We start from the raw sequence: 14,458 nt of genomic DNA, 5'->3' as shown, positions 1-14,458 counted from the left end.
ATAAAATCAATTTTATATATATGAAATAATAATTTTCGTGAAATAATTTCTTTCAATTCAATATATTGTTTATATCATACAAAAGGGAGTAAGTTTTTAAAAAATGAGCATTTATAACACAATTAATTTTAAATAGTTTATATATTGGGTGATATAAAAAGTTTCCACCATGTTTTGGTATATTCTTGAACCAAAATTTTTTTATTTAAAATTAATTTTAATCAAGTTTATATTGGCCATTATTATATTTGACCATTCACCATTTTTCAAATAGATTCATAATTCTATTCGTGTAAAACTTCTGTGGTGTATTGGCGAGGAACTTGACCAAGTGATTTTTATCGACTTCGATTAGCTAGTTTTTTAACCATTGAGAGAATTTTTCGTGGATGCATCAACTTCCTTAACCAGTTCCGTTAACTTCTTTCAAATCATCACAGATGTATATGGCCTGTCATTTTCATAATGGAACTTACCTACTTTGGCCAACAGCCTATTCTAGTCGCTTTTTCTTGATTGGAATAATTCGTAATAGACAATTTCTCTCCAACATCATCAAACAATATCAATATTAATATTATTTTATTTCCCATAAATCCAGGATTTGAAATCATTTGTAGAGGGTCACTGGTTTTTTATCATAATTACTTGCATTGGATATTACACAAATTTTTTCTATTTTTTATCACCCTTATCGACTTGTTACAAAAATAATTTAATTTCTTTGCGTTTTAGCAAATTGAAACGTCTTTGCGTACCATACTCTTTTCAAGTCATTTCATCATATGGTTGATATTCAATACCTACGCTATCTCCTGACAACTTTTGTGTTGGTCTTACTCCACCAACTACAAAATTTCATAGGCGTTTTAAGTGACTGGCCGATCAGAGCGACATATATCTTTGACATCGAAATTTCGGGAACAGAATTGAGCAAATTCACTCCTCCCGAATCTAACATTTACTTACAGCATCGCCACCTCTAACCTTTTTTTGACATTATTGGATTAGTCCTGCCACATATATGGATACATTCAATCCTATTTAATTTATGTATAGTATGACTTATAATTATATTGATTTCGACTAATGAGAATTGTAGTGTGTATAGATATTTTAAAAGATATGATTTTAATGGTTTAATAAAATTCTTTACTTGATATAATATATAGTTATGAACTGCTATATATTCAGATTGTTATACTTATAATATAGATGTATTATATATATTACATTTTTATAAAACATATAGAAAAAACATTTTTATAGCTCACACATATGTATGTACCTAAACCATAATCATTAATTTTAGTGCTACAACTGTAATTAAACTTTCATGAATTCTTTTAGGAATGTTAATTGAAATTGCCTATGCCTTTCATTAAAACTATGTACAAACTAAGAGGTTTTCTTACAAAGAGCCTTTCACATTTTAACTAAGAATAGAGCTTTATAACTTCAAACCATAAAATCGAAATAAAATTCTCTGCTATAGTATATTTTTAAATAAAAATCTACTTTTAAGTAATTTTATACGATAGACAAACAGCATTGAACTGTGCTTAGGTAAAGAACCTGTTGCAAATATTTACCTAAAACTCAGAAATGATTGTAAAAGTTTAAGAGTAGGTGTAGCTCTGAGTTGAACTTAAAGAAGGAGCGGTTAGCTGGGTTCAGCTTTTACGATCTGAAATCAAATGCAAAACAAATTGAGAATTAAACAAACCGCACTGGCCTTTAACGTAAAACATATTTAGCTTATCTGCTTTGAAAAATTTTAATAAAAAATAAAATTAAAATTTTGCATTGTTTGCGTAATAAAAATAAATGTAATTCTTGAATAACTTAAAATGAAAATGTTAGAATATATACTTGTAAATAATATTCTCTTATATATTCGAAAACAATCTTATATAATATATATACACATTTCGTTTCTAGTTTAGCAAAAAGGAGCAGCAAAAAAGGTCAAACTAAGATTCTTCAGTTTTCACGTCAAAATTAATAACTTATGGTGACGATGTAATTATATTTGCTAAGGTCAAAAACATCATCTCTCAGAACAGGCTCTTCTTAAACGCAACCACAAAAAAGCAACTTTCTATCTTCCTTTTCTTTACTTTTATTATGCATAACCACAATATTACAATATTCTAACCCCCTTCTTTTGATTCCCTATTTTTTAAATTAATCACAAAATTAACACTTTCCATCTCATTTCTCAGAGGAGAAGATTTAAAACATTTGCAAACCATACAAAATTCTTTGCAATGATTTTAGATGAGAGACTGAGTAAGAAGTTCAAAAGATATCCCAGAGTATATACCTTAGAAAGATCAATGTGCACATGTTAACGAACCACTAAAATAAGATAGGACCAACAGGCTATTTCATTTCATTGGACTAAACTGGAAGTTTATAGTGGAAACCTTAACGAAGTTCAACATCAAATACACTTTAAACAATGTTTGAACTTCCTCCGGTCAAACATTGCACAGTGCAGAGTATATTGTAAATTGTAAATTAATAGAAAATATTACGTATCTTTTGGCCAAACCAAATTTCTATTCCACAGTACGAATACAAATGACATCAACATAAATATCCACAAAAGAAAGTTTGGCTGGATTGGTCATACCTTACGGAAGCCTTGATTGAAATTTGTTTTCAAGCCCTTACTTATAATTCGCGAGGCAGTTAAAGAAGAGGAAGGTCTAAGCTCGCCGGACACAGATCAACACTAAACGAAATTAACAGTCAATCCAAGCACCTTGGCAGATCATACATCCATATTGTTGAGTTCAGAGAAGTGGCAATCAGAAGGCAAAGATGGAGGCAATTTGTAGATAGCCTATGCCCAGTATAGACGCAGCTTGCAATCATGTGATGTCAAGCAAGGCTTAATAATAAAAATAATATAAAAGATTAATGGAAGTTGATAATAACTAGCACATTTACTACTTCCTATGGCCGACTCTCATTTGATCAACACTGAGAGAACTGAGTAATCTACTTTACTTTAATCATGAGAGCCCTTTTTTGTTTGAAGTATAACTGAACGGATATCGGAAAGTCATTTCTCCGTCTGTTGTGGTCTTTGACCAGAGCTAAAAAAATGTTTGGTGTGATTATCTATTATGTTGAACAGCATGGACTCATTACTGCTATGTCTGCGGTTAGAAGAAATGAAATGATTGCAAGAAAATGATTGCAACCATATTAGAGGTTCTTAACAAAAATGCAACTAAAACTTTTATTTTAAAGATTGTTATAAGAATGAACCTGTTTAATCTAAATATTTCCTAATAATATAATAATACTTAACTATTAAATTAAAAACAATTTTAATATAGTTTGAAATAAAGGTAACTAAACTGTGAAAGTCATAATGACCAATAACGCATGAGTTTTAACCTCAACTCTTAAATTTTATTTTTTATAATATTTTAATATATCAGCTTCGAGCAAATTAAATTATTAATATTTTTCTTTAATGACTTTTTGCAACATAAACCTATTAATAACCTAACGGACCCTTCACTGGTTCCAAGAATTTCCAATTAAATGGATTTTATCTTATTACCTAAGAATGCTATATCTCTCTATAACATACCTATTTCTGTGTGCTGTACTTTAGGCTTTCACAAAACCACTTGTCTAACTGACTTAGTACTGAAATGTCAATTCTTGGTAATTAAAATGCAGTGAACCATCTCAGATATATATATGAAAATGTTTTCATATTTTTATTTTATCACGGAAATCTTTTAACTTTCTTGCGTAGCTAATGTAATTAGTAAAAATATTTATTATTAGTTTTTTACAATATTACAATATTGTATATGAGAGCTTGCGATTTTGTGGCTTCTCGCAACGTTTGGAATAGTTGTAAGCGAAAAATGCGCATAAGATTTAAACACAGGTAGACATAAATAAAAAATTTTTACTGAACATTAAATCTAATACGTTAATTAACTTTAGTTTGCAATATATTTTATGACACTAAAACTCATAGCTAATATTTAATATTTTTTTTTTTTCAACTGAAAAAATTGCTTTTGTTATTTATAGGATATTTCAAAACTTCCTAATTAGCACTTTCAAACTAATTTCATTTTAATATTTTACTTAACAGCATAATTTAAATAGCTCATATATTTGAGCATATAATTATGAGTTAATCTATAAATATATGCAACCGACGATTTATATAAAAAAAATTAATGAGTTTAAAACGAAAATGTGTTTATCTACAATTAAATAGAATAACCGGCATATTGTGAGTAAAAGACTGCGGAAGACTTGTATTCGTTGGTACAAGAGATACTATTAAAATATTACTTAAAACTATTACATTAGTGAGATACAAAATTACTAGGAAAAGTTTAAAGTTAAGTTAAGTACATTGGCAATATTATCAGATTAACTTCAGCACCTTTTTCCTCACTAAGTGTTTGATGACACATGAATAAAAATTAACAAAAAATAATAAACACATAATAAAAAAATTTTTAATAAAAATTATTATTATTATTTGTTACTTAAATCAATTAAAATTAAAAATAAAATTGTATTAAAATAATATGTGTAAATTATTTGAATTATTTATCAATAATTTATAGAAAGTGATTAACAGCCTGCTTTAAACAAAAGTTCAAACCTCACTGATCTGTGCGATTCACAAAAAGTATATATATAGTAAAAGTATCTACGACTTTTACTACTTACTACAAACATCTATGTGCCAAAGCAAATCAATTCTTATCTAATAGTAATTTAACTTTGCGGTTTATGATGCAAATATCGACAATAAAAAGTATTTGAACTGTAAAGTTACAATCACTTCTCCTATACAGAATAGCTGTTCATTTGTAGGTACAAACTGCAAAATAAATTTAGTAAACAAAACGGATGTATACTTACCTCTTATAGAATTTCCATTAAATTATCTACAGTTCTCTTTCACATTTTTACTGAGCCTCAGACACGTTCTTCTGCGGTTATTAATAATTTCCATTTCTTATTTCATTTGCAATTTTTTTTAAAGTTTATTATTCCACCACTGTACCGGATCTGAGTTATTAACGATTACAGAAAAACATTCAGTCTAAACAATAATTATACATCATATATTTCTTTTTGGAAGTTAAGGCCCATAAATTTCTACAAATACTAAAGTATTTTCGGCTTTTACTAAATTTTATTGCAAAAATTCTATTTTATCAATTAAATTTCTGCAAGTAATTTGGTTTGTAAACTATAAAATTATTTATGCGCATAATTTTAAGTAATTAATACATAAATATTTTAACACTTCTTAATGATTTTTAATTGAAAAAGTTATAAACATTTATTTTGACGTATGTGTATAGAGGTGAAATATATGGTACTCTTACTAATAAATTAAAATTTTCATAGCCATATTGTTTACAAAAAAAAGTACTAAAAATTGTAAATAAATATTAAAATAAATATATACATTTTTTAAAATCAATACATTTAAATATATTTTTCTTTCAAAAAAATTTTATTGCTTTGCTATTAACAATTTCACGAAAGTATCGGGTGTTTTAACTAAAATGATTATACAACTCTGAACTATTGTTGGAATGAAATATTTTTTATTATAATCTAGTAAATAATTTCATGGCATTTATTTTTTTTTTGAATATGATTTCCGGCATATGTCCGCCGCGACTATGAGTTCCGTGGTCTATTCGATCAGTCCAATTTTTGACTATTTTTGGCAGGAATATTAGCTTCCAATGCTTCAAGAGTTCTTGGTTTGTCGGCATAAATCAATGACTTAATATATCCATATTAATAGTAATCTAGGGCCGATAAATCGCACGAATAAGGGGGCCAGTTAACAGGATCAGTTCTGGAAGTAAATTGTTACCAAATTGATTTGGCAATAAATCTAATTTTAAGCGCGCTGTATGGCAAGCTCCGCCGTCTTATTGAAACCAAATATCGTCGATAATTATTGAGATCAAAATTCAGTTAGTATGGCTCTATAACGCTCGCCATTAACCGTAACGGCAGCTTCTTCTTTATTTCGAAAAAAATAATGACCGATGCCAGTATGTAAACCGCACCAAACAGTCAATTTTAATGGATGTAATTGTGACCCGTTAACGGCTTGAGGAGGATTATCTTCGCTCCAATAAGCGTATAGCTTATTGAGGTAGCCATTTAACCAGAAATGAGATTTCTCACTAAACATAATTCTTCGTCGAAGTGCTCTATGAACTTCGCGATCAGATTTATTTTATTCAAAGTAAATTACCACAATTTTGAAACGTCGATCTAGCGTTAAATAATTCATGACGAATTGCTAAATCTTACTGAACAGAAATAACATAGTTAACGATGTCGATAGTTGGCGCTAGTGCTAAAAAAACACCCTGTAGTAGAGCATTGGGTGTTGGTTAAAATTTCAGTAAAATTAATATAGAAATAATCCTAGTATAGTAGAATAATTTTGAATAAAATTAAAATAGAAGTAATCCTAGTATATTAGAACACTGCTAAAGTAGGAGATCTTTCATGAATAACATAAGTTCTCTCAACTAACGCTAACCGTACAGAAAAAACTCAGCCTTTCTAATGAAAGCTAAAATGTATATTGTTAGATATTTAAAAAAAATCATTTGGGGATATTATTTCTACTATTTCTTTCAATATTGACATAAGATTTGTTGGATAAATTATCGAAACTTTAATATTGCAAAAGATATACTAGTATTTAGTTTATGAATAAAAAAATAATGCATTTTGAATCACCGCGTGGATTTGCTTCTCGTGAGTACTTTCTCTCTTCTCAATTAATATTTGATAAAAGTCCACTTAAATCTTTAATAAAGTCTGACTTTTTATAATTAAAATATTAATTTCACTTAAAGAAAATTTTTAAAATCAAAAAATTTATTCTCAAGATATATAATCGCGTTCCGGTTCATAAGTCACGTACATTATTCATATACTCATCAAATAATTTGTAGGCAATATCAATACTATCACTACTACTACTGAAGTGGTCAATCATTATAACTGTTCTAAATAGGCATGATTTTCTGACATATCTGGGACATAACAGATACCTGACGAATTTTAATTCTTTAACAAATAACTAATTGTTTGTTGAGCTTCAGTAAACAATATTTCTCAAGTTTATATTTTTTGATATTCTTTGCTCAAGTGCTATAGATCATAAATAACAGTAATTGAACAGATCATAGATCAATTGCTAATTCATCTCACCGTTGTTGCTTTTGGTGTTACTTCATCAGATAATCGTTTGCTGAAATACAGCTAATATCAAAAACATCCTCATAGAATTTAGAAATGTACTGACTCCCAACAATCATGGCAGGTCTTTTGTACTAGTAGTCCCCCAACCCATTATTAGTTTGTATAAATATTAATAAATATTTCCTCCTTTCATAACTGATGCAAAAATTTATTCATTGCTACACGTATGTATATACTTAAGTCTCAACAAATGACTAATGTTTAGTGTGATATTTAAAAGTGTTTAACTTTCAATTAATTATGTGTTTAACACAAATTAATACAATATATTTAATGACAAAATTTGAAAAAAAATTATAATTAATTAAATACTTATAATAATTCTTTTTCTACACATTTCATTATACGCTCCTTCAAATTTCCTAAGGTTAACTATCTGCGAAATAAAAAATAATTATTATTAACTAATTAATCCATCAAAATGATTAATTATAAGAAGGTTTAGCTGTGATTATTTAGCCTTAAGACTTGTAGCGACGATTTCATTGATGATTTTGTGAATATAATAAAAGTAGTAAATGAGTTCTAATTTAATTTAGAATTTTTTATTGGGTTATATTGTAACATAAATATTAAATTTTACATTTTTGTTTTGTTGAGTCATTAGTAATAGATATTTTTCCAAATGCCGTTTCCTTAATGCCTTTTGATTATTAAAAAATATGAAATGAAATATTGTTTTTCCCACTGTTGTGTTTGTAAGATACCCGTATCTCAAACATAATCTTAACTCAGTTATCTCACATTTCAGTTATCTTATTATTATAGTTAATTACCAGTTACAGTTTTATTGCTAAGTTTCTTAAACTGATTTCGCAAAGTCCATTACTTTCCTCAAGACTCACATTTTATGTTTATTGGAGTCATAGCTCCACTAACCTTCCCAAGTCGCAACTAAGCAAACGCAAAACGATACACTCGTAACGAACGGTTGTGACCAACGAAGCGTTACAGTTCAGCTTTAGGTTCAAATTGATTCCATCAACGAATTTCGCAAAGTTTTTAATAGAATTTGCGCCCTTTATTTCTGGCCTATGACTGTCACGGTAAAAAATTAGCTCATAAGTGTTTCGTTGCTTCTTTGGTCTCGAAATGCTAATTTAGTATTAATAGTATATACCATTTAAGTTTAAGTTATAATTACTTTTTTAACATTGCAACATTTAATGGCTTTCATTTGGCTATGGTTTGCCCTATTAAACCTAAAATTAAACATGGACTGCAGTGACTATAAAACAAAATCGAAATTAATACGTATTTTTGTATTTACCATAATTGTTTTATATTTATTTGTTTATTTTTATACTGTCAGTAGATACTCAAGTAATTAGATCTTATATAGGAAACTGACCGTGAAATTAGTATAAACATTAATACTCTAATATATATAATTGTATCTTTAATTAATATTTAAATTTCAACAAATATGACTTTACTAAATAAATACAGCATTAATATATACTATACTATTGAAATAAATTGAACAAATTATTTAAGTATAATTGTTTGTATAAATTATTTGTTTAATTTAGAATAGCTTCGATATTTATATAAAGGTCTATATTACTATATTAAAATAAAAATTGGCACTAATTTACAATTTTTTATTTTATTCACATAAACCTTTTCAAAAAAAACAGAAATAAATACACATAAATTATATTAATTTAAATGATTAATTTTTTTGTAATTTAAGAACACAGTTACTAGTCTGTCAGCAAAAAAAAATTTATATTTATTTGCCTTTTATTTATTTATATTTTTGCCTATTTATATATTGGAGTTTAATTTTAGAAGAGACAAGATATTATTTTCATTCGAGTTTTTTTTTATAAAAGAAGCCTAAAAGTTCCAATTCAAAGGTCGGGAACATGATTAGACTTTAGACAAGCAATTCCCTTTCTAATTTTCCTTATTGCATTTTAATTTATATGATTTATTAGTTGTTAAACGACTTTTTTTAAATTTAGTATAAGTTTTCTGTATCTTATGAGTTTCTTCGTCAAATAAAACTAAAACTTATTATTAGTATTCCACAAAATGTGAAAATCTTTTTACTTGACCTGCATTAAATTGTGGTTTGAATGAAAGTTACTTGAATTAAAACAAAGTGATAAGGAAACATCTCATTTGTCATTTAATATCGCCCCACAAATATCTCGAGTTGTCTTTTAAGATTTTCCTCGCAACGATCGACTGCGATATGTGGCAGCTCTGCCGCAAGGTAATCCGACACGCCATGATATTAAAGTCAACAAGCGGTTAACTGAGATAATTTGTTAAACTCATTCCAGTAGCGGTTTAAAGTAAACGTTTTCATTAGACTAAAGAGAAATATATTTAAATTTTTCATAAAAAGTCTGCTTAAAACCTTTTGATCAATTGATGCAGATATTATATAGATTACAAAAATTTTAAAATATATATAGATATATTTTATATATCTATATATCTATTTTATATATCTAAATATACATATTTCATAATAAAATAATATTTTTAAATAATTTAATATCGGCTTCAAAGCCGATACTCCCATGCACGAATATCTTACAATCAACTTAAATTATGTATACCACAATTTTAAAAAATTTCCCACACCCTTCGTATGTAATATCATCTTACAAATGTTATTGTGGTAATGATTTCAAATACCAACTTCGCTACTTAGATTTCATTTAATTCTCATAATTTTTAGATACTCAGCACAATTATTATGAACATTGCGGCATCAGTTTTTTTAATTTTTATTTTAAATTAATTTCAATATTAGTAATAATTTTTTTACTATTTTTTCAGTATGGCTTACGTCAATTGGATCTCTCCTTACTGTCTCAACTATGGGCGCTTAACGATTCCATACAGGAATTTCGCACTATAATACAAGAACAAGATCAAGAAGATTCGTTCTCACATTCTCCGTCGCCCGCATCATATGACTCAGCCTCTTCGGAAGGTGATGATGAAATGCTAGCCGCTCAACGTAGTGCTGGTGCGATACCAAAAATCATAACAACGCAACCAAAATTAAAGAAATCAAATTCCAGTAAATCTGCAAATATGGACAGAAATCGTCCCATTTCACCAACTTTCACAACTCAACTAAATTCCGCAGATACACAAACACAGGCAAACAAGGCAAATTTAAATATGCCATTTTATGCCACAGCAATACAGTCGCAATGGCAACCTCAGCAACAACAACAACAGAAGCCGCCAATACCGAAACCACTCGATTTGAAACCAGTGCCACGCATGCGCAGCGCACCGCCACCACCACCTACAGTTCGGAAAGCAGCAGCACCGCCACGCCCTACATGATATTATCTAACGGACTTCCTCGCCGGAGTCAAGATGGTCATGTGTAAAGTATTTGTTGGTGATGTAGCTGCTGCTCAGATATCTGATAATGAATGATCATTGTTGGTGCAATGCAAAGTTGGCAGCAGCAGCAGCAGCAGCTTGTCACGTGGCGGGGAATTTCGTATGCGGGCTAAGAGCTAAGGTTGACCATCCATAGTTTTAGTAAAATGCAATTTTCAATAATTTTTTAACTTATAAATGCAATAATTATATATCAAAGACATTTTACATTTATAATTCATATACACGAATATATATAATACGCGAATATGAAAAGAAAAAAATTACCTTATACAATTTTAAGAGCATTGAGTGTGATCTACAGCAATTTTAAGTTTAGTTTGTATTTCTACTAAGGCATTTCTCCAAATGTTTATATACGAGAATGTTATATCGGGCTTAGGAATATCGGTTTATTATAAAAATAGATGAAAACACTAATTAATTAATTTCTTTAAGTGCGATGCTATAAACGATTGAAACTAGATTTTATAACAAATTAAATAATTCATTTTACAATTTAAGTGTAAATATACTATATACGAATTACAGCTACTAATTATGTTATGCTTAAAATCATTATTATTAAATAATAAATAATAAAATTATACAAAACTAAGAGCTATGCTGTTTTCTTTTTGTATTTAAAGAACTTAATATATATAATACTCACTATACTATATAACAAGAATAAGCTTTATATAAAAAAGTAAAAAGTTATTAAAAACTATTAAAATCACCATTAAACCTTCTATTCCGACCTGTTCCAGTTTTATTCAAAATATATACAGTGTCTTTTTCAACCCAACCATCGAACCACGTTAATATTATTATCTTTTTTGAAATCCAATAATACATTTAACCGAATCTATATTACTCCAAGAATATTTTGTTTCACTCATTACACATTATAAAGAATAGAATAGCGTTTAAGACTGTTATTGCTATAGTCAATACTTAGCTATTAATATATAAGATTAAAAATTCCACATATCCCAGTTTAATACAATAAAAATTCTAAAGTGAAGTTGTGTTTTGGTAAGATTTTGGGATAAAGATGTTATGGATGAAATAGACATATTTAAAAATGCTAAAGCACATCATTAATGAAAATCATTATGAAGCCATGATAACAGATTTTCTATATAATAAACAAAAAATTTGTTTCTTAACATTTATCTAGAATGACATGAATTGATAAAATTATCACTTCTTTACTGATGTTTTACCAAACTCTCCTGATAATTAGAAGAAGAGAAAGAGAGTTATTTCTTATGAAGTGACAGTGCTTCGAAGTAGCCTTTGTATTATCTCAAAATACATACCATTGTTGAAAACGAGTATCTATCATAAAGTTCTTTAATTCAATTATCGAGTTCTACGTGAGTTTTGTCTCCAAAATTCTATAGATGCATAATTTTTACTCTGTCACAATTAATAGTTATCATATTTGTCAGACTACAATATATAAATACAGAATTTATAATATAGAATATAAATTACAATAAATTTACTTAATTTAATTTTTATTTGAAAATTATATAGTTTTAACATAAGAGATATATTTTCTTAGGCAAAATATAGAAAATTAATAATTTATTTTTATTTTTTCCATATTTCTACAATTTTAATATCTTTCTTTCTAACTTTTAATGCTATCAGCTGACATTGAGTTTTTTTCAATGTTTGTGGACACTTTGGTTGTCTTAATTTTACATTTCTCAAGTTGAGTATACATATTTTCACATTGGCATTCATTATTATATATATCCATTTATATATAAAATATCCTTTAATAGAATATTATATGGTAATTTTAGCTTAATTGATTTGTAACTGCTGATTGAGGATTTCTCTATTTAACTGCTGCTCTGGTGCTATTGATGAAATAATTTTTATTATTAGTGTAGTGCACTATGACATCTATACTCAGATATGATAGTAGATAAATGAAAAATTACCTTTTAATTATCTTTTAAGATATCTTTACAATTAATTAATTATGCTCAGCTATACTCAGCTTTTGACAAAATTGATTTATTTGATTGAAACTTAATGTTCATTTTTAGCTTAAGTTTGTAAAAATATGCAAGATTATCTTTGTGAAATTTTTAAGATATAATCTTGTACTTCTTTGAAATGTAAAAAAAAAATCTCTTAAGATGCAATTTAAGTTATAAACGCAATTGAAATTATATATTTCTAACACAAAAAATTCGACAAGTTTTTATGTAAACCTTTTTATCCACATCACTTTATAATATATATAATATATACACATAGTATTAGTATTAGGTACTAAGTATTCACTCTCAGTGTCTTTACAAGTAAATTTTATATTACAGTTACTTAGTTACTTACAAGTTACTTACAATACTTGGCATAAAGTAATTTAGAAAACTGTTTGACTGTTTCAGTGGTTATAAATGTATCTATATAATCTATCCTGTTCCTGTAAACTGTCACCTGTCCCAACTGCATATCTAAAAAAATAGAAACAATGCCATGACCTGAAATAGAGTTAAGTATGCAGCTTGCTCCATATGTACACATACTTGATCCAGAAAGTGCTCAAACTCTTGAATCTCCTGGCCGAGTATAAGCATAAAAACCTATAAGCTTGATAAATTTTATCATGAAACTAGTACTAGTACTAGGCACAGTACTATGAGCAATAGACTTGAAATGTATAAATAAAATAAGTGGTCTTACATTGCCAAATTAAAATTATCTTAGCTTAATTTTCCTAACATATAAGTAAATATATTTCTCTACATTTCTGGAATAAGGTTTGGCACACTTTTATGAGCGTAGATTTGAAGTGTACACAATAGGTAACTACGCTGTCTTGCTCACATTATATAGCTTATTTATATATATAATTTTTATTATATACTTTATCTTTTAGGTGTCGTATAAGTAAAAAAGTAAGTTCTTTATTTGAATTTTTATACTCGTATCTTTTGCAAAGCATTCATTAGTTAAACTTTTGGCAGTATTCGTATACTGCATTTTGATTTTAAATCAAAATAAACAATTTTAGAAATTTCAATTAGCATAAAGATATGATAATTTTTTACACATTAAGTCAAATCATAAATAAGTAAAGAAAGTTCTGCTTTTCGGCATTGTCAGCAACTTTTACTTTTGCGGTTTCGGACACAAACACGCCACCTACAATTGGAAGAGAATTAAAATTCTGTAATCGTAGCAGTTTTTACAACATGAAATAAATTTTCACTTTCTGTTTTAATTCTTGTCATAAACTGCGAATAACTAAAACCACTAAAAGCACACATTTACCAGAAAAATACTTAAGCAAAAGGCCTCACAGACCCAAATACTGCACACTTAAGACCGACGCGTCGGTCCAGTTTACATGAATCTAAAAACAATTTTTTTTCTAAAATGTTTATATGAAAAGTACAAAAAATTGTAATGAAAACGTTTGTGTTAATTAAATTCAATTTGACTTGGTTCGGAAAAACAAATTATACTTGTTTTTGTATTAAGCCATGATTGAGGTGTCGATTGATATTGACCTCAACCGCAAATGAAATTAGCATAGCGGATAAAGGCTAACATTTGCATGTGAATGCGTACTCTAATCATGTGTAAAATCACGCTAAATAATGTAACACGCATGGAATCGATAGAATGTCTTTATAAAGAAATTACTGAAATTAGAATTGTAGTTAAATTGATATTAACCTACTAGGGAAAAAATAATCACTCATTTAATTATATATTTTTAATATAAAAAGATATAGAAAATGGTACA

The 14,458-nt window shown here is 27.8% G+C and overlaps 1 protein-coding gene across 1 annotated transcript in view; it reads left to right on the top strand.

Moving 5' to 3' along the window:
• The window catches only part of LOC119676109 (probable serine/threonine-protein kinase yakA), a 15,278-nt gene extending 4,643 nt beyond the window's left edge, over window positions 1-10,635 (top strand). The window contains exon 5 of the mRNA XM_038087338.1: window positions 10,114-10,635. Within this exon, the coding sequence (XP_037943266.1) occupies window positions 10,114-10,635 (522 nt within the window). The remainder of the gene's footprint in view (window positions 1-10,113) is intronic.
• The last annotated feature ends 3,823 nt before the right edge of the window (window positions 10,636-14,458 follow it).

Source organism: Teleopsis dalmanni, chromosome 2 (assembly GCF_002237135.1).
Source record: "Teleopsis dalmanni isolate 2A chromosome 2, ASM223713v2, whole genome shotgun sequence".
NCBI classification, from domain to species: Eukaryota; Metazoa; Arthropoda; class Insecta; order Diptera; family Diopsidae; genus Teleopsis; species Teleopsis dalmanni.
Note: the sequence above shows the minus strand (reverse complement) of the source record. Positions and strands in the feature narration are given on the sequence as shown.